The sequence below is a fragment of the Acanthamoeba castellanii genome (assembly GCF_000313135.1).
Source record: "Acanthamoeba castellanii str. Neff unplaced genomic scaffold scf7180000084664, whole genome shotgun sequence".
Lineage (NCBI taxonomy): Eukaryota > Discosea > Longamoebia > Acanthamoebidae > Acanthamoeba > Acanthamoeba castellanii.
In genome coordinates this window covers 101,124-119,394 of record NW_004457466.1, presented here as the reverse complement: position 1 = coordinate 119,394, position 18,271 = coordinate 101,124, and the positions used below count along the sequence as shown (strand labels likewise).

At 61.1% G+C, this 18,271-nt stretch overlaps 5 protein-coding genes across 5 annotated transcripts; 3 read left to right on the top strand and 2 right to left on the bottom strand.

Annotated features, from left to right (window-relative positions):
• Positions 1 to 150: 150 nt before the first annotated feature.
• Positions 151 to 1,863, top strand: ACA1_368320 (metal cation transporter, ZIP subfamily protein; the record flags this gene model as incomplete). The annotated part of the gene is made up of 7 exons (XM_004340103.1): positions 151 to 480; positions 562 to 618; positions 714 to 838; positions 927 to 1,108; positions 1,191 to 1,273; positions 1,353 to 1,598; positions 1,693 to 1,863. 7 exons carry the CDS (start codon positions 151 to 153, stop codon positions 1,861 to 1,863), a joined length of 1,194 nt encoding a protein of 397 aa, XP_004340151.1.
• Positions 1,864 to 2,018: 155 nt separating this feature from the next.
• On the top strand, positions 2,019 to 2,864 carry ACA1_368310 (uncharacterized protein; the record flags this gene model as incomplete). The annotated part of the gene is made up of 3 exons (XM_004340102.1): positions 2,019 to 2,219; positions 2,283 to 2,316; positions 2,419 to 2,864. 3 exons carry the CDS (start codon positions 2,019 to 2,021, stop codon positions 2,862 to 2,864), a joined length of 681 nt encoding a protein of 226 aa, XP_004340150.1.
• Positions 2,865 to 2,962: 98 nt separating this feature from the next.
• ACA1_368300 (ELMO/CED12 family protein) lies at positions 2,963 to 5,733 on the top strand (the record flags this gene model as incomplete). Its single annotated transcript, XM_004340101.1, has 13 exons — positions 2,963 to 3,077; positions 3,168 to 3,333; positions 3,411 to 3,654; positions 3,746 to 3,870; positions 3,980 to 4,078; positions 4,192 to 4,259; positions 4,332 to 4,465; positions 4,633 to 4,707; positions 4,810 to 4,893; positions 5,029 to 5,209; positions 5,284 to 5,364; positions 5,455 to 5,585; positions 5,647 to 5,733. 13 exons carry the CDS (start codon positions 2,963 to 2,965, stop codon positions 5,731 to 5,733), a joined length of 1,590 nt encoding a protein of 529 aa, XP_004340149.1.
• A 137-nt stretch (positions 5,734 to 5,870) lies between these two features.
• On the bottom strand, positions 5,871 to 7,963 carry ACA1_368290 (uncharacterized protein; the record flags this gene model as incomplete). The annotated part of the gene is made up of 6 exons (XM_004340100.1): positions 5,871 to 5,971; positions 6,066 to 6,139; positions 6,210 to 6,351; positions 6,437 to 6,525; positions 6,692 to 6,789; positions 6,899 to 7,963. 6 exons carry the CDS (start codon positions 7,961 to 7,963, stop codon positions 5,871 to 5,873), a joined length of 1,569 nt encoding a protein of 522 aa, XP_004340148.1.
• Positions 7,964 to 8,516: 553 nt separating this feature from the next.
• ACA1_368280 (Armadillo/betacatenin-like repeat domain containing protein) lies at positions 8,517 to 18,138 on the bottom strand (the record flags this gene model as incomplete). The annotated part of the gene is made up of 31 exons (XM_004340099.1): positions 8,517 to 8,711; positions 8,826 to 8,930; positions 9,003 to 9,119; positions 9,260 to 9,366; positions 9,485 to 9,611; positions 9,684 to 9,884; positions 9,970 to 10,095; positions 10,189 to 10,343; positions 10,411 to 10,534; positions 10,619 to 10,923; positions 10,992 to 11,663; positions 11,684 to 11,694; positions 11,786 to 13,595; positions 13,666 to 13,753; positions 13,836 to 14,014; positions 14,103 to 14,633; positions 14,696 to 14,794; positions 14,877 to 15,011; positions 15,093 to 15,218; positions 15,315 to 15,482; positions 15,567 to 15,686; positions 15,780 to 15,941; positions 16,063 to 16,170; positions 16,258 to 16,401; positions 16,480 to 16,621; positions 16,723 to 16,829; positions 16,951 to 17,073; positions 17,185 to 17,307; positions 17,445 to 17,546; positions 17,609 to 17,698; positions 17,844 to 18,138. The coding sequence occupies 31 exons, from the start codon at positions 18,136 to 18,138 to the stop codon at positions 8,517 to 8,519; spliced, it is 6,897 nt and encodes a 2,298-aa protein (XP_004340147.1).
• Positions 18,139 to 18,271: the final 133 nt, after the last annotated feature.

Here is an 18,271-nt window from a genome sequence, read left to right as displayed (position 1 = left end):
ACACCAGCACGACCCAATCAGCGACAAAGCCCAAGCGGGTTGGGTGGAACAAGGTCAAGGTCGAAACTTGAAATCTTGCTCGCGTTTCCAACATCGATAAAGAAGAAGTACTACTAGTGATTGATAAGGTGAGACAGATAGGAAGAGGAGATGGAGATTCTGTGGTGGAAGGTGATCAGTATCTTCGTGATGATGTTGCTGGTGTGGTTTGGCGGATTTCTGCCCACCCAATTGCACGCCCTGGCCGAGGACAAGCGGCAGTTCGCACTCGGCCTCGGTAATGCGTTCTCCGGTGGCGTGTTCCTATGCGTGGGACTCGTGCATCTGCTGCCCGAGGCTGCCGAGCAGATCGAACATCTCAATTACAAATTCAATGAGACCATGCCGATTGCCTACGTGATTGCGATGGGCGGCTTCCTTCTCATCTTCTGGATCGAGAAGATTCTCCTGTCCTCTTCCGATCCAGAGGAGCATCGCGCGGTATTCCTTCATCTTCCTCCTTCATTTTTCATTTTTCTTGATTTGGGGAGCAGTTCTCATTCTACTCTTCTCCCAAATCAGATTGCAGCAATTCAGTCCAAGGCCGCAGCCAAAGACATGGCCGTGGACGTCATCGTGGTACGTGTGTCCTCCCTCCTCCTTCTCCTGCGCCCCAACGCGTTGTTGTGTGCCTCACTTCGTGCGTCGCACCGGCCGTGTTCTGTCTGTACCAGATTCCACGTCAGATCATCCCGCACTACCACGAGCGTAAGCGAGCACGCACCTTGACTCTCTCGGGCAGCTCCACCTCGAGCGTGGCCGAGTCGTCTTCTCTCCTCCGCAGCCGTCCGTTTGAAGAGTGCGCCTCTTTCGTCTCGCGCGGTGGCTCATGACATGCGCGCCCCTCGCTTACCGGTTGCTCCAACCTTTGCACTTCACACCTGCAGCGAGATCGACAGCAAGTCCCGTTCACAGCCCATCGTGACCGTCCGCGACATGCCCTTCACTGTTAACGAGGCCGCCCAGTTTGACAAGAAGACCTGGAAGATGATGGAGAAGCAGTTCAAGAAACAGGAGAAGGTGGCACACGAGCACGAGCACAAGAAGCTTGTCGCCGAGACGGCCGATGGTACGTGCACGCACGCCCCATGTGACAGTGGTGATGAGGCGTTGCGCAGCGATCGCCAACATTCCGTTTCTCCTTTCATCAGGGCACCACCATCACCACATCAACGTGTCGACTTCGTACCCTCTGGTGCCCTACATCCTCGCGCTCGTGCTTTCTGTTCACTCGGTATCGCGCTTGCCTTTGCCCCCTCCTCTTCTCCCTTTGAGCAAGTGACACTGGACTGATTTTGATTTGGCTGCACCAGGTGATCGAAGGCATGGCCCTCGGCATCGGCACCAACGCCGAACAGACGGTGATCCTCATCATCGCCCTCGCCTCGCACAAGTGGATCGAAGCCTTTGCGTTCAGCACCAGCTTCGTGAAGGAGGGTGTGCCCGTCCGACGGTGGATCGGCATCCTCCTCATGTATTCGCTCATGACCCCGCTGGGTATCACCGGAGGCATCTTTCTCTCCGACTACCTCTCCGGCGACAACGCCATCCTCGCCGAGGTACGCGTGCAACCCCTCACGATCAGGCGTGTGACATGTCGCACGCCGTGCAGCTGTCACAGCTCTTGCTCATGATGGTGCGTTAACTGCACAGGCCATCATGGAATCGCTGGCGGCCGGCTCGTTCCTGTACGTCTCGCTGGTGGACATCATCTGCGAGGAGTTCAACGAGCCCGGACCCCGACGGAAGAGGTATCCGCTGTTCGCGTCCATGCTGCTGGGCATTGCCCTCATCATTGGCGTCCTCTTCTGGAACGAGCTGTGAGTCTCCCGCCCTGTACCCTATTTATTTTACCAAACAAAACAAAACCAAACCAAACACCAAACAAAAAATCGACAGAGCCCTTTCACGTAGATTTCGATTTGCTCTTTTTTTTTAGGTTTTTTTCAAGATCAACATAAGGCATTGAACACAACAAGATGGAAGCAGGGGAAGGTGGTGCCCCGTCTGGGAAGAAGGAGAACAGACGGAGCAGAAAGCTCAAGAAGAGCGACCAGGCACACGAAGCTGATGCTATCGAAACCACCCCCACACTTGATGCAGGCTACACTGCTTTGGCAACGGCAGCGCAAGCCAGCGAGGACGAATCCTCCGAAGACGAGGCGCGAGTTCTTGTGCAGGTACCATAGTCCCCTCTCGCCTCTCTCGCCTCTCACCTCTCACACCTCTCACCGTGACGACAGGAGCAACGGCCCTTCTGCGCTGCTGGCCCGGACTGTACCCGCCCCTCGCCCTCATTGCCTCTACGCTGCTCTTTCATGGCCTTCTTGCTGATGGGTGGTGGTGGTGGTGGTGGTGGTGGTGGTGACGGGGTGCCAGGTTCGATCGTGGAGGCCGAGCACTATGTGACGTACCGCCACACGGCCCTCAACAGGAAGGAGCGGAGGGAGATGGAAGAGCGCAAGGTGGCGGCGCAGGAGGCCGAAACGACCACCGCCCTGAGGGAGAAGAGGGCGTCGGGGCGGTGGATGGAGCTGTTCGGCCGGCGGAAGAACACCCTCGACAAGGACAAGGAAAAGGACAAGGACAAGCCGAAGCGGCGGGAGAAGGACGAGCAAGCGCATGACCACAGGGACCAGGGCGCGCGGGAGGAAGAGGGCGAAAAGGAGGGGTCGCTCGTGGCGGCCACGAGCGCGCAGCCGAGCGAGGCTTCGCCCACGAAAGGGAAGGACGGCCAGGGCAGCTCGCAGAGCGGCTTCACACTGATGAAGATCTTTGGCGGCAAGAAGGGGGAGACCAGCGAAGCCACGAGCGCGGAAGAGTAAGTACTGCACCACCCTTGCCGCCTTCGATGACGAGGAGAGCTAACGGTGGTTGGATCGTTGGTGTGCCCTCATCCTTACTTAGGGCCGGCAGTACACCAATGCCCTCCTCGACCTCGCCACCGAAGCTGAGTCTCCTTCCATCGCCCATGCTCTCCCTCGCGCCAGCTGTCGATCCCAGCGAGTCGCCACGCTTCACCACCTCACTCGATTCCCGTACACGTCGACTCTCTCATCAGCCTTTACCGCACCACTCCACACCGTACCGCATTGCGCCTGACGTTGGTCTTTTTCCGCACTGGCCAGCGGGTAGCGTGACGCCCCAGGAGCCTAGCGACGACGGCGCACAGGCGCAGGCGAATGAGCAGCAGCTCGCAGGGGTCTCCTACATGACCAAGAAGCGGACGGGCGTGATCGAGAAGGTCGCCGAAGTCAAGAAGAAGCTGCAGGAGTCCAGCATGTCCGGCGTCGGGTACGTGCGCTGCGCAGCCGCCTTGGGCCTCCTCACAGCGCCCGTGCTCGTATGCATCGCTCACAGTCGCACCACAGGGAGGAGGTGGCCACAGAGGAGCAGGTCGCCGAGAGGCTGGCCTCGTTCAAGAAGATGGTCGAGGAGCTCGACGTGGTTAGTCATTCCCTCGACCTGGTGACTGACCTTCGCTTTAAAGCTAACCCGACCAACGACATGTGGTGGCGACAGCTGGAGAAGGAGCTGGAGCAGGTGCTGGCCATGGGCGATTCCTTCCACGTGTGGCAGTCGCAGAAGCGGCGCCTGGTCGAGATCACGCCCCAGGTACTCGGTTGGGGTTATCAAAGATAGAAATGAGGCCACAAGGCCACCGGAAAGCAGCTCAACTCAACACGTGCGCATTATCTGCAACCAGGGCCAAGTGGTGTCGTGCGATCTGCTCTACCGCTCGCCGTTCGTGAACGACTGGGGTCCGATCACGCAGCAGTTCAACTTCAAGGGCTCCCTACTAAGCTCGGGGCCCACCTACGCCTTTTGCAAGTGCGCACCACCGCACTCTCCCCGCCGTTCTCCCCTGTTGGCTCCTACCGCCCCCCACTGTCCAACAAACTAACACTTCACCCAACCACCTACCTACTCGCCGTCCCAGGGTGAAGATGGTTACCAAGGACGGGCGGCAGGTAGACAACCTGCAGGACGCCTCCGTCGACGATCTGCTGTACGAAGTCAAGCTCGCCAACGCCATCCGGTACACTCATAGCTTGATACCCCCCTTTTCCAGCTGACTGGGCCATCTCACGCCTGCGCGTGCGTGTGCGCGTGCGTGTGCGTGTGCGTGTGCGTTCGATTCACTTGGCCCAGGTACATCGACGAGATCAAGTCGTTTGGCACCGCCGACAAGTCCACCCCACGAAAAGGCGCAGAAAACGGTTCGTTTGCTGTTGCCCTGACGAGTGCGCCGAAGGCGAGCTCCCTCGCTGACCTACACAGCGCCCGTGCAGTGGTCGGTGGGATGGGCTTCAAGATCGAGTGGAAGAGCGGCACCCGAGAGCAGTGGCACGCCGAGGACGGAGAAGGGTTCGAGCGTGTCCTCTCCTACCACATGCGAGCCTACAGCCTACGACGCTCCAAGCAAGTACGTGTGCTAGCTGTCGTGTCGTTGGTCGTGTCGTGTCGTTGGTCGTGTCGTGTCGTTGGTCGTGTCGTTGGTCGTGTCGTTGGTCGTGTCGTTGGTCGTGTCGTTGGTCGTGTCGTGTCGTGTGTCGCGTTGCTTACCGGCCGTGTCGTGGTGGTTTGGTCTAGGTCGGCCGGCTGCGGGGGCTGTGGTGCCTGGCCTGCACGCCCTACGACAGCGCGGACAAGCAGCACGAGGAAGAGGTCAGTCAGTGCTCGTCCTCGTGCCACCTTCGGCTTTCATCAAGATTGACACAATCTCTCTCTCTCTATCTCACACACACACTTGCGCTCCACCACCACCAGTTGATGGCGCTGTGGCAGGCCGTGTGTCCCGACACTCAGCTCACCGATCGCGTGACGCCCCAATGGAAGCAGATCGGCTTCCAGGTACGCCCACCGTGCAGTGCCGTCGTGGTGGGGTTTGGCAAGTTTCTTTCTCTTGGCTCATGTCGTGGCGCGATGATCGCTTATCGTCCCCCCCCCTCCCTTGATCTGCTGCACTGGCCGCCTCCTTGTGCGCAGGGCAACGATCCGGCGACCGACTTTCGCGGGATGGGCCTGCTCGGGCTGACGACCATACTCTACTTTGCGCGCCACCACGGCGACACCCTATCGGCCCTGCTCAAACAGGGCAGATCCTACCCGTGGGCGTCGACGGGAATCAACCTCACCCAGATGCTCTTCAAGTCCCTCAAGCTCGACGGTACAACGTTGTGCGTGTGTTGTGTGTGTGTGTGTGTCGCGTGTGGTGCTCACGCGCTGGGTTTGCGCTACCAGAGGCGCTCATACGAGCCGCTGACTCCTCCGAGCGCTGGGACACGCCCCTCTTCCACTTCATGACCACCAAAGATAACGAAGGTTGGTGCCCGCCCGCGTCTCTCTGCACACCGGCCCTGCACTTTCTTTGCGGCATCACTGACGGGGCGCCTGATTGTTTGATGTATGTAGAGGAGCGAAGCCTGTTCGAGGAGGTGTTCTGTCAGTGCTTCCTGCTGTTCGACAGGATCTGGGTGGGCAGCAACGCGGGGTACATGGACTTCCCCGTCGTCCTCAACAAAGTGTCGCAGGTCTTCGAAGAGGTACGCACCCGAGCAGTTCCTCTCTTGAAGTCGCTGACCACCTCACCACCCACCACCACAGATCCTGCTGCAGCGGCCAAAGGACATCGCCGACCTGCACCGGCGACAGCAGGTGGCCGTCGAGCTGCAGGCCAAGCCACAAAGCTAAACCTGAGATGACGCCCCCAAGCACCACCAATCTTCTATAAACTTGTCAATTTTGCTTCCACTACCATCACTCTCTTCTTCTTCAGCCTATGTACAAAGGGGGGCGGAGGGGTGGGTGGTGGGCGGTGGTGGGAATAACTACAGGCGGATGATGACGGGCTTGAGCTCGTCCTGCCTCTGCTTCAGCAACGCCAGCAGTCTCGTGTGTATCTCGGGCGGTACGTGTTCGGGACCCTTGGCTGTCGGTGGTGTGTGGCACAGAGATGAGCCTTGCAGGTACATAGCCCCCTACTCTCTCTCTCTCTCTCTCGCATGCTGAGGCCTACAACGTACCGGCTACCGAGGGTGGAATGTTGTGCAGCAGCGCCATGATCTCCTTGTCGATCTTGCACACTGTCCGCCACGGCCTGGGGGAGAACATGATATTGAGGCCTCAACACGATTGGACGATGGAGCAACAAGTGCGATCATAGGCACCATTTGCGGGCGCGTGCGGCCTCTTTCCAGCGCTTGCTGAGGGTGGAGGAAGGGATGCCCAGCGTCTTGGCCACCTTGGACTGGGGCAAGTTGAGGTACTCGCTGATGTCCACGAACTTGCCCTCGCTGGGCTGCACGCCACCTGCTTTACATCCGAATCACCACCATTGGTCAACATCATCCAATCAACGCCTCCACCACCAACCACCACGTGCACGTGCACGCACCGGCCTCGCCTTCCTCCCCCGCGATCTCCACGCCGACCTCCTTCTCCGCCGCGGCTTCCCCGGTGGCCTGCTGGCTGTCCGACTGCGACCTTGTGGTGGTGGTGGTGGTGGGGGGGGGATGGAGAGAAATGAGCCCCACGGTCGCCGCACCACGCCACATGCGACAATGGAGTGGGAGGGAGGAGGGGGCGTTGGCGGCGATCGATTTTCCTTCCACTAGATGGTTGGGTGCGCCTGGGCGCCCATTGAGTGTACTTGGTGATGCTCTGGATGGCCGGGTGCGTCGCGATCTCCTTCGGCAGAGCCCGTGCGCCATGCGTGGGAATCTCCAACTTCTGGTGCACCTCCGTCGTCTGTGCGAACCACCACCCCACCCCACAAACCATGAGGCGGTAAGCGTGTGTCGTGTGTCGTGTCGTGTCGTGTGTCGTGTCGTGTTGCGTGTGTTGGGGGCTTCTTCACCTGAGGTTGGGCGGTGATGGGGAGTGCGGTGTCGGTGGACGCCGGGGTGAAGCCGGAGGAGGCGGAGCGGCTGATGGGGATCGTGTGGAGGTAGGTCTGCGGGAGGGACGTGCGCCGAATGAACGACGACGGCGTCGTCGGCAGCGGCGGCGTCGCCTGCGCCGCCGTCATCGGCTGGGGCGCCCGCGACTGCTGGTAGGCCGACAGGAATCCGCCACCATCCCCCACACCGCCGCCGCCGCTGCCGCCGCCATACGCCAGAAACGCCGAGTCCTGGGCCATCATCGGCTGCGGCTGTGATGTCGGTTGCGGCGCTGAGTAGTGAAGAAACATCTGCGGCCCTTGTTGCTGCTGCTGCTGTTGGAGGTACTGCTGTCGCATGGCCTCGTCGGGGCTGGAGAAGGAGAGGCTGCCGCCGCGCTGGCGGTAGGAGGTCGTACGGTTGGTGCGCGGCTGGGCCGGGCCGGGCGCGGGCATCCCCGTGCCGATACCAGTGGCGCCTGCGGTGCTCGAGGAGGGCGCCACGAAGGGGTGAATGGCGTAGGGAGCCACGGCCGAGGCCGGGTACGACCACGAGTTGGACCGGGCCTTGCCCGCCGCCGGTCTCAGCGGCACGCCCAGCCCGCTCGTACCGGCCCCGCCGCCGCCGCCAGCCTGGAACTGGGCGTAGGCTGTGGGCCGCGGCTGCAGCGGCACCGGCATTCGTTCGGCCGTCGCCGACGGCCCAGCAGAGAGTTCGCCGGGCTTGGGGGTGGTGTCGACCGCGGGTTGGTCCCCCGGGGCGGTGCCGTAGGTCGAGGCCTGGAAGGCGGCCGCGGCCCGCAGGGCTGCGTCTGATGGTCCCTCCCCGGCGGCCGCTGCCGAAAAGGCGCCGTAGCGCGCTCGCTGGTCGTCCGCAACGCTGCGGCTGGCGAGCTCCTCGTCGAGGGCCTCACGTGTGGCGGTTGAAGCAGAGGAGGAAGCAGTAGAAGTAGAAGAAGTAGAGGGAGGTTGTGGGGCTGTAGGGCCTCCGGAGGACGGTCCATGCGAGGGAGCCTCCTCCCTGAGGTTCAGGTCCAAGTCCATCTTCTTCGCTCTCTCTTGGATAGAAGTGGTTCACCCAGGCACGTGCGAGGTTTGCGCAGAGAGGAGCGTGTGGTGCGATGAGCTCTGAGGAGACGTCTTTGATAGGAGTGGTCACGAGTGTGAGGCTGAATGTAGAAAGATGGTGTGTGTGTGTGTGGTATGGAGATGGTGCGTGCTTGTCGGGTGGCGCTACGCCAAAGAAAGAAGAAGGCGCCCTGCAAGCTGCTTCAGGAGGTCTCCTCGGGGGAGAGAGGAAGCAGGAACGTGCAGTTCGTTCCACACCGGCCGCCGGCCGTGAGGAGCCAGACAGGCGCGACACCTAAGTGAGAGAAATTTCGGTCGTGCTTTCCTGCCGATTTCGTTCACCGCGCCGCGAAATTTCACGCTTCTTCTCTTTTGGGGGGGCTGGCGCATCAAGTATCAGATTGCGCACGCAGCCGGTGTGTTGGTGGTGTAGGATTACATTTCGCTATGGTGGTGATGTGATCACATGATGTACACAAGGTGGGGGGGGGTGAGGGTTGAAGGGTGATCACCTCATTATCATTGGACTCTACGACTCGAATTCGCTCTCCTCACTGGCGAGGCCGTGGGGCACGGGCGCGTAGTGGGGCGGTAGGTGGTCGACGCCGTCGGGCGGGTTGTAGCGCGCCGTCTTCTGCCGGTGGGCGGCGACGATCACCACGAAGTGGTCGAGCCACAGCGACTTGCTCTCCGTCGAGTCGAACTTGATCGTTATGATCCGCCCCTGGGTGGACATGGAATTTGATAAATTCACGACGAAGACAAAAGAACGAAGACAAGAACGAAGATCAGCGAGAGAGACGGCGAAGAACGAAGGAGAGAAAGAGAGGAGACGAACCCCCTTGCAGGTGACCTTGACGATGGTCGAGTACTCTCGGGCCTCGTCGATGGTCATGATGTCCTCCAAAGGAATGAAGGAGCAGAAGTCCTGCGCGTCCTTGTTCTGGGAAAGGGAAGAGTGAGAGGAGGAATACACACTTGCGGAGAGCGGAGAGAGGGGGGAGTCTGTAGGCACCTGCAGAGGGAACGTCTTTCGGATGGCGATCTCGATCTCGGTGGTGGTGAGTAGCGCGTCGTTGAACAGATACAGCCAGCCGCGCTGGCGATTCACCGCCTCGTCGAGCAGCGTCACCTGGGCCTCGCAGACGTACTGACGACCGGGAGTGATAGTAATATCCTGCGTGTCGTGTCGTTGGTCGTGTCGTGTGGGGTAAAGTTAGGTTTGTTGGCTGACTGTCGCGAAAGCCCTGAACTCAGGGGAAGGTGACGTACGATCGGACAGCCCAGCAGGATGTCGTGCACGGCGAGGAGCTTCAGGAACCCCTCACGCGCACTGAGCTTCGTATAACGAGATCGTGGCGTAGAGGGCGAAGCCTGGCCTGCTGACCGAGCGGAGATTGAAGGTCAGCCGAGTGCCAATCAACTGCGTACGAACGCGAGTGTAGTGTGTGTGGTGGTGCGTGGCGTGTGCGTGTGCGTGCGTGCGTGACGACGAACCCTTTTCATGCGGACTGGGGAGCAGGCGGAGGTGGACGTTGGAGGAGATGATCTTCTCCACGGTGTGTAGCACCGTAGTGATGTCGCCGTAGTCTGCGTGGCTCTCCCATGTCCATTTCACAAGTTTCTGCGCCATGAAGCAAACATTAACACCAAACAACATGCGTGCGTGTGCGTGTGCGGTGGTGTGATGGCTTACCCTGAAGATGTGGGCGTAGGCGGTGATGCGCTGGTAGGGGAGGATGAGGAAGTCCTCCAGTCCAAGCCCCTCGCAGTCGGGCGAGGCCGCCAGGGTCTTCACGAACTGGTCGAAGGACGGGTCCTGCAGGCAGTGCTGAAGCAGCGCCGTAGCCGCCTCGTAGTTGTGCAGGTACTCCCCATAGGCCGTAAGGAAGTCCGACTGCACATACACGATACACGACGCACAAGACATACGCGGCTGACGTCAGCATTCAGGGCGGATGATCACCACCGTAATCACGCACCAGCATGAGGAACACGTCGGCGACCGGCTGCGAGTCACTCCAGCTGTGGACGCGTTGGGTGAGATTGCTCAGGAAGATCAGGTTGTACGAATGGAGCAGGCCGATATTGAGGAAGATCGAATGCAACTGCAGAGGTCATCGAGAGAGAGAGAGAGAGAAGTGAGGTGAGCTCGGGCAGCTAGGCGATGTGCAAAGGGAGGACCGTGGTGTACGTCGTACCTCCTCCTCGGTGAGGAACTGCTCCTGCTCGGTGTAGGTGAGGAGCAGGAGCGGCTTGAGGAACTGGCGAATGAGCACGGTGACCAACGCCACATAGCGCCGTTCGGTCTCGAGCAGGTCGAGCATCAGCCGCTTGCGGTGCGGACCCAGTTGCGCTGTGACACTCGTAGTTAGCAAGCGAGGACTGATCGCCATTCCTTGGTCGAGGCGAGAGTAACGTACTGATGACCTGCAGGCGGGCCGTGGTGAGGGAGAACAGCTGCTGGCGCGTGGGCGGCCGCGCGGTCGATCCCCTCTTGGGCGTTGACGGATACGACCCGCTGTCCATCGTCGTCTGATGCACCACCTGTGAACCCCCACAACCACCAACGGTAGTGAGCTTTCTCCCAGGCTCGAGCCAACGGCGCGGCGTGAAGAGGCCGAAGCTTACCTCGGAGTAGTCGGCGACCTCCTGTTCCTCGGTCTCGGAGTAGGAGGCGTGGTCGATGGAGCCCTCCCCGTCGAGAGGCAGCAGCAGCTCGTCGCCGCTGGTCGCGCGCTGCAGGTTGACGCGCGGGGTGCCCTGCTTCCGGCGGATGTTGTCCATCTCGTCTTCATCGTCCTCGTCCTGCAGGTCGCCTTCATCACCTCGCCCGCGGGAGTGGGAGTGGGTGGTGGTGGTGTCGGTCGTCGAGCCGTAGTTGACGTCCTCCTCGAGTGAGAAGGTCATCGTCTTCTTACTCCCCTGATTTCCGCCTACACAACACAATAATTATGAGCGAAAGAGCGAAAGCGATGAAATTCAAAGAACGAAAGCAGCGTACGTTTGGTGCTGACGGCCATGCGACTGAGGAGCGAGGAGTTCTTGCGCGACAGCTTGTTTCGCTCCTTCGCCTTCTCCTTTTCCTGCTTCTTCTTGCGCTCCTGCTCCTGCTTCTGCTCCTTCTGCTGCCGGCGCGCCGTCTCCTTGCTGTTGCGCAGCTCGGCCTCCTCCTCGGAGCCGCGGCGGATCGCGTTCTTGCGCTCCTCGCCACCGCCGTCGCCCTTGCGGCCGCGTCGCAGGAACGCCGACCGGACCCAGCTGCCCCGCTTCTTCTCCTCGCCTCCGGCATGCGCGGCGGACTGGGCCGCAGCGCCGTCGCCCACCTCGTCGACGGCCGAGCTGGCAGTCGAGTGCTGCGACGAGGCCGCATCGAGGTGGTGCGGGTCGTGCTGCTTGGCAGTGTGCTTGTTGCCTCGGATATGGAAGATGGTGGAGATGCTCCGCAGGAAGCCGGCCTGCTTGGGCTGCGCCTTCGGATCCGCGGCCCTAGGCGCCGCGCCGGCCGAGGCGCGCGGGCTCTTGGCTTGTTGCTCAGGATGGTCCTCGTCGGTCTCCTCGCCAGCGACGGCGGCGGCGGCCAGCTGTCGCCCGCGTTGCTTGCGGCGGCGGGTGCTGCTGCCGCCTCGCTTGCGACCACTGCCCCGGTGCTCACTGCCGCCTTCTGACGCCGTACCTGCCGCCGCGCTCTTCAACTCGCGCTCCTCCTGCAGGGAGATGCGGATGTCGCGCAGCACGAGCAGCTCCTCGCCCTTGCCCTTGCCCAGGTCGTCGATCAGCGTCCCGCCCAGCTCCGACTCTTCGTCCTCGTCCAGCACGTTGCCCTCGAACCGCAGCTCCTTGCGCCGGCCGCCGTTCCCACCAGCCACGTCGCCGGCCTTCTCCTTGCCCTTGCCGTCCTCGCTCAGCCCGGTCGGTCGCCGGCGTAGCGATGACACTTTGGGCTTGGTCGAGGCTGCAGCCGGCTTCTTCTTGTCGACGTCGCCCGAGCCCTTGCGGGGGACCACCTTGGACTCCCTCTCGGCCTCAGTCGTGGTGGTGGTGCTGCCCTCTTCGCCCTCGGCGGCACCATCATTGCCTGCGGTCTTCCTCCTCTTTTTCTTGGAACTGCCCTTCTTCCTCCGCTTCTCCTGTTTCTGCTCGTGGCCGGCACCCTCTCCCTCTCCCTTCTCTCCTTCGCTCTTTTTCGCCTTCGCTTTCGGCTTCGGCTTCGTCTTCGCTTTCTCTGTCTTGTCGCCGCTTTCCTCCTTCGCCTTCGCCTTGTCCTTGCTCTTCTTCTTGTGCTTCCGCTTCTCCTCGTCCTTGACGATCTTGTCGCGGGCGTGGACCGACACGGACGACGACGATGACGACGAAAGGTTGGGGTAGGAGCGCGACGACGAGAGCGAGGAGCCCATCGACGAGTCCGATGGCGGGGCGGTGAGCGAGGTGGAGCGGGTCAGGAGCTTGCGGCGTCGCTGCAAGAGCGCGGACGACAGGGGCTGGGAGAAGATGCCCATGCGCGAGAGGGCGGCGTGGTGGAGCTGCATGAGCGCCTTGCCGTCGATGTGGTGCTGGGCGAAGACCGGGCGCAGCTCGCCCAGCGAGTTCTCCTCGAGCCAGTCGCCCACCTCTTCCACCGACCACTTGTAGGCCTCCTTCCCATCACCGAGCCCGTCGGGTTTGCCCCGGACACCGCTTGACTTCTGCTTCGCCGCCTTCTTCTTTTTCCTCTTCGTGCTCTTCTCCTTCTCCTTCTCCTTCTTCTTCGTGCTCTTCTCCTTCTCCTTGTCGCTCCTTTTCTTTTTCTTCTTTTTCTTTTCCTTCTCCTTCTTGTTGTCTTTGTCGTCGCCGTTGCCTTTGTCGGCGTCGGTCTTGGCCTTCTTGGTGGTCTGATGCACCTTCTTGAGCGTGGCACTGAACTGCTTGCTGAGCTGTCGGAACGAGCCCCTCCGCTTGGGCGCCTTCGCTTCCGTCTCGCCGATCGCGCTTTCGTCTTCGTTCTTTTTCGCCGCCGCCGCTTCGCTCTTTGACGCCTTGCCGTCTTCGTTCTTTTCCCTCCGCTCCGCCGCTCGACTGCCGCGCGAGCGACTGCCGCGACTCGGCGAGAGCGGTGCCAGGGAGGTCAGATCCCCCACGCCGGGCTTGCCGGTCATCCGATCGCGCATCTCCTCCATCTGATCGAACAGCAGCCGCGAGGGCGGCACCGCGGCGGGGCCGCTGCTCTCGAGCAACCGAGATATGCCGGCCTCCTCGCGCCAGCCCACCACCTTGGCCGCGGCCGTCTGGTCCTTGTCCGCCACCTCGTCCACCGCACTGGGCTGGGCGAAGATGCTGGCGTCCTTGATACCGCCGCGCTGGTACTTGTCGAACCGCTCCCGCTGCCGCACGGAGCGCCGCAGGGTGACGGGCTGCGACGAGTAGCGGCTCGACTTGGTGACCGAGTCCTTGGGCGAGGTGGGCAGCGAGTGCGAGTGGTAGGACTCGAGCGGGTTCGACAGCTCGATGGCCCGAATGGCGTGCTCCACCTGCCGCATGTAGTCCAGAATGGCCGTTTCCGGTTCCCAGCCGATGATGCCAGAGTCATCGTCGTCGTCGAGCGACATCATCCGCTCGGACAGCTCCACGGCTGACCGCGCATAGTTCCTTTAGTACCTCTGCGCTACCCAGGAAATCAACAGCGTGGATGGGGTGCGTACGGGGAATGCTCATGGTATTGAGCGCGATCTGGGTGCACATTATCAGCGCGTCGTTGGGCACGGGCGAGCTCTGGAACGAAGCCAATGCCTGCACACGGAAAACAGTGTGTCAGCCACGACCCGAAGTAGCAACGGCGAACTGAGTGTAGTGAGTGGGAGAGAGTGGGCACCTGCTCCAGACGTTGGATGCCTCCCATCTCCTGGAACGCCATCCGGTTGGCATCCTGCGCTGCCCACACGGTCAAGAGCCGGACGGCCTCGTATTGGAGGCGCGGCGAGCTGGAACCCAGCAGGTACTCCATCACCACGCCCAGCCCGCCCGCCGAGTGTACCACGTCCACGAAGTCGGCTGTACCGTTGGGACGACCCAAAAGCAAAAGAAATCGATGAGTTTAGTTAGCGTGGAGATGGTGAGAGCGGAGCGCTGGCGCACGAACCTTCGATGGAGAGGTTCTGGAGGGTGATGGCAGTGTAGGCCTTGATGAGACAGTCGTTCTCCCACTTGGTCTGGAACACGCGCTCCTCCAGCATCCGGTCCTCCTCCTGGTCGTCCTGACTGCCCAGCCCGCCGATCGATGCGCCCGAGTTGACGGCGATGATGCGACTGCCGCCGCTGCCGCTGATGCCCACAGTGCCCACGTTGCCGATACGAGTCTCGAGGTCGCCGCTGCCGAGGCTCTCCATGTTCGACACGCGGCTGCCGCGGCCGTTGGTGTTCAGCGAACTGTTGGCGCCCGTCAGCCGCGCAGCGCGGACCAGCATGGTCCCAGAGTTGCCCGCATTCCCCGCGTTCCCGCCTCCGATGTGGCTTCCGCTGCCGAGGTCGTGGGGCGGCGGGGTCGAGATGGTCGAGCCGTCGCGGCCCTTTCTCGGCTCGCGCACCTGCTGCATCTCGAGGGACGTGATCTTGTTGCAGTTGGGGTCCTGCTGGGAGCCGCTCGAGAGCCTCTGCTTCCGCTTGGCCACGGCTGTGTGTGTTGATAAGTTGAGATTGTGGTCTGATGCCGCAAGAACGAGCAGGAGCGGTTACCTCGCGTGATGTCGTCCCTCGAGGGCGGAGGAGTGGCGAGCACAGCTAGCAGCACCGGCACGCTCGTGTCACAGAACTCCTGTAGGTCGATCGGGTCATCTGCAGATGCAAAGCAATCAAGCCGGTCAGCCAGCACTCCTCCGGGCCGCAGCCCTTCAGGCGGTCGGGAAGTTGCGCGCACCGGTGACAGAGAGGTTGGCGATGGTGCGCATCGCTTCGAGTCGGGCAACGGACACGGCCGCTCGGTTGGGGCCGTGCACCAACGCCAGCAGCTCGCCGAGTCCGTCGAGGTGTTGTATCTCTCGTCGCACCGACGCTGTCCGATTCGCCACACACATTGACACGTTCATTAGTCCCCAACGAGCATGAGCAGACGAGGGTGCGTGCAGCCGATTACCGTAGTAGGTGGACAGGTTGCGCAGGGCGGTGATGGCGTAGAACTGGAGGCGCTGGTTGGGCGAGGCAAGGAGGTCGATGAAGTGGCCCACCACCTCGAGCTCCACCAGGTCCATGTGGCAATCGACTGTTGAGGATTGAGGAATGAGAGTGTGGCATCGGTCATGAGCCGCTCACGATGGTTGTGTGGGCGCGTGCGGGTCATTTAGAGGGGTTCGCGTACTGTGGCCGAGCAGGGCCGAAAAGCAGAGGGCGATCTTAATCCGCGTGGAGTCGGGCACAGGGGCCGCTCGCTTGTTTGCAGGGTCGGCGTTGAGCATTTGGAGAAGGCGCGGCAGCACCTGGGGCCACGGCTTCACTATCTCGTCGTACACCACCTGCCCGTTGACCCCTGGATCGCGCGCACACAATTCGGTGAGATAGTGCTGCATACAAGCGTCGGCTGCGGCTTCGAGGGCGCGGCTGGCCTGTGTACCTGATGTGAGCAGAGCGATGAGATGGAGCGCGTGTTCGAGGGTCTCGTTGGTGGCCCACGACATGACTCCGGCGACGGCCGGCACCACTCCGCGGTCGAGCAGATGCTCCTGGTTGTTATCTGGAAGGGAGATGGGGGGAAGGGGGGAATACAGCCCAGTTTAGCTCCGAGACCGATGGCACGCTATGCGCTGCGCGGGAGGAATATGCGGACCATTGGTTTCGAGAAGCCCCGTGAGCAGGAGGAGCGCATTGTCGACGACAACTGTCAGTGTTCTCTTGGGTCGCTTGGCCGGCAGGAGGGCAACCAGTCGCTCGATGCCCGCCGCCGTCACCAGCTGCGTGCCATTCCGTTCATCAGAGTCGAGCAGAGTGTCTGTTGGTAGTGGGGGGGGGAACGAAGAACGAAGACGAAGGCAGTTCGTCAGCGACCGAACAGGCGTGCGTGCGCGTGCGTGCGCGTGCGTGCGCGTGCGTGCGCGTGCGTGGGCACGTACCGATGATCTCGACGACGAGAACGAGGATGCGAGGGTCCTGCCGCCCGTCCAAGAGCGCCGTCAGAGGCAACACAAAGTTCCGCTCCCCGATCATTCGCACGTAGTCCTCTGTGGTGGCGATAGCACGATCGATTGTCGGTGAGCCGAGTGGTTGGTCAGGAGAGATGAAAGGGTGATGGGTGTGTCGGTGCGTACCGTTGCTGAGGAGGTGGTGGAGCGCGAGGAGGCAGTGCTCGAGCGAGTTGTCGTACTTGCCCTCCTGCCGCGCAGGCGCTCGCGAAACGAAATCAAAGAGCGGCCGCAGGCCCTCCGCCGCGATGAACTGGCTCACCCGGCGCGCTGCGTTCGCGGCACACCCGTTCAGTGCCACTGGCGACGACGCGCAGGGACAAAGAGAGGGGAGAGAAGCGAACGTACGATTGTTCAGGAGAGCGATGAGGAAGGGCATGGCGTCCATGCTGAACACGGGGTGGTGGAGCAGCTTGATGAGCGGAGGGAAGCCGCCCACGTCCCCGAACATCTCCATGTTCTTCTCGTTGGTCGCCAAGTTGATGAACACCTGCAACATAGTGGTCGTATCGGTATGGTGAGCTCATTGTTGTTCGTTGTATGGGAGGGTTAGCGTAAAGAGAGGTTTGCGAAGGAGTGCAAGTGCTTTACCATGAGCGTGAGCGGGATGATCGCGTCGGCCGCGTTGCCAGAGTACTCCAGCAGGCGGATCATCTCGCGCATGCCTCCGCTCTTTCGTATCGTTTCGACAAACATGGCTGGTCGCGTCATTGACAACGCGAAGCGCGCACGTACGAACGTCAGTGCAATTGCTCGAGCAATCACCCAAACGAAGGGCTCACTCACACATCGACGATGAAGAAGGAAGGGAGGGATTACGATTGGAGGATATGTTGAGGAGCGCGGAGAGGGCCTGCTTGAGGGAATCCTCGGAGGACGAAGTCAGAAGCGAAAGCAGAGCCTTGATACCACCCACCTCGTGGATGGCTTTGTGGTTGCTCTCTGCGCGCGCAACCACAACACAACACGACGATCAGTCGGCCGGTGGCTCATCGGCTGCAGTAAAGAAGAAAGAGGAGGAGTAGGAGGAAGAGGAAAAGCAGGAGTGAGAACCGTTGGAGGAGAAGTTGGAGAGAGCCCACGCGGCGTAGGTGCGAATGGCGTCCTGTGGCGCAGAGAGGCTCCGAATCAGCTCCAGGATCAACACGCTCCTGCCGATGGCCTGCTGGTTCTCCTCTGCCAATGTATACACGTCATGGCAAAGTTCACGTGAGTCGAATCGCATTTTCAATTGCTATGTTCAGTCGCATTGTTTTTCAAAGTGTGGTATGGTCTGTTGGTGCTGTAGTGAGTAACATGCTGGGGGAGGGTACCGAGAGCCATGAGATGGATGATGATCTTGATTGCCTCCTGGGTGAAGTTGACGTTCTTGGAATGCATCACTGCCAGCAGCTTCTCCGTATCGGAGACATCGTCTGTGGACACACAATTGATAAGAGTTTTGCTCGAGCCGAGAGAAGAACAAAGGCCGGCGTACCTGCGCTGGACACATCCTTTTCCGCTTTGTAGAGGTTGGACAAGTGTTGCCTGAGCCTCGTGTCCACCACCAGCCGTACATCCTTTTCCACTGCAGACGTTGGCCACGACCACGAACAGGATTAATATTACAATAAAAATAATAACAAAACCTGAACGAAAATAAAGAACGAAAATAAAGAACGAAAAGAAAGAGCGAAAACGAAGAAGAGGAAGAGGAAGAGAGGGGGGGGTACGTCGTGGCGTCTTGATGGAACCCCCTGTGTTGATGCGAAGGTGACTCGAATCGCTCAGGTTCGGAGTATCGCGTTGGGACACCATGTTGGTGGTCGCGGGGGGCGGGGTGACGGGTACACCACCGGGCGAGGAGACAGAGGAGGCCCGCGACCGGGGTCCGCCGGATGTGTCGATCGAAGATGAGGAGGCATTGAGCTGCGAAATCTTGGCCCGCACCGTCCCCGGCGGGGGCGTGCCTCCGGGCGTGACGGCGCTCAACCGCAAAGGTGAGGGCGACGCTGCGGATGTCGCCATGCGCCACTACAACCCACCTTCTCTCGTAGAGTTAGTGTTGATATCTTCCGCCTCCTCCTCTTGATGCGAAACGTTCGTTGCGTTTGTCCTTGTCAACGGCCGCGTGCCGCGATTATTAGGTGGGTTCAAACGG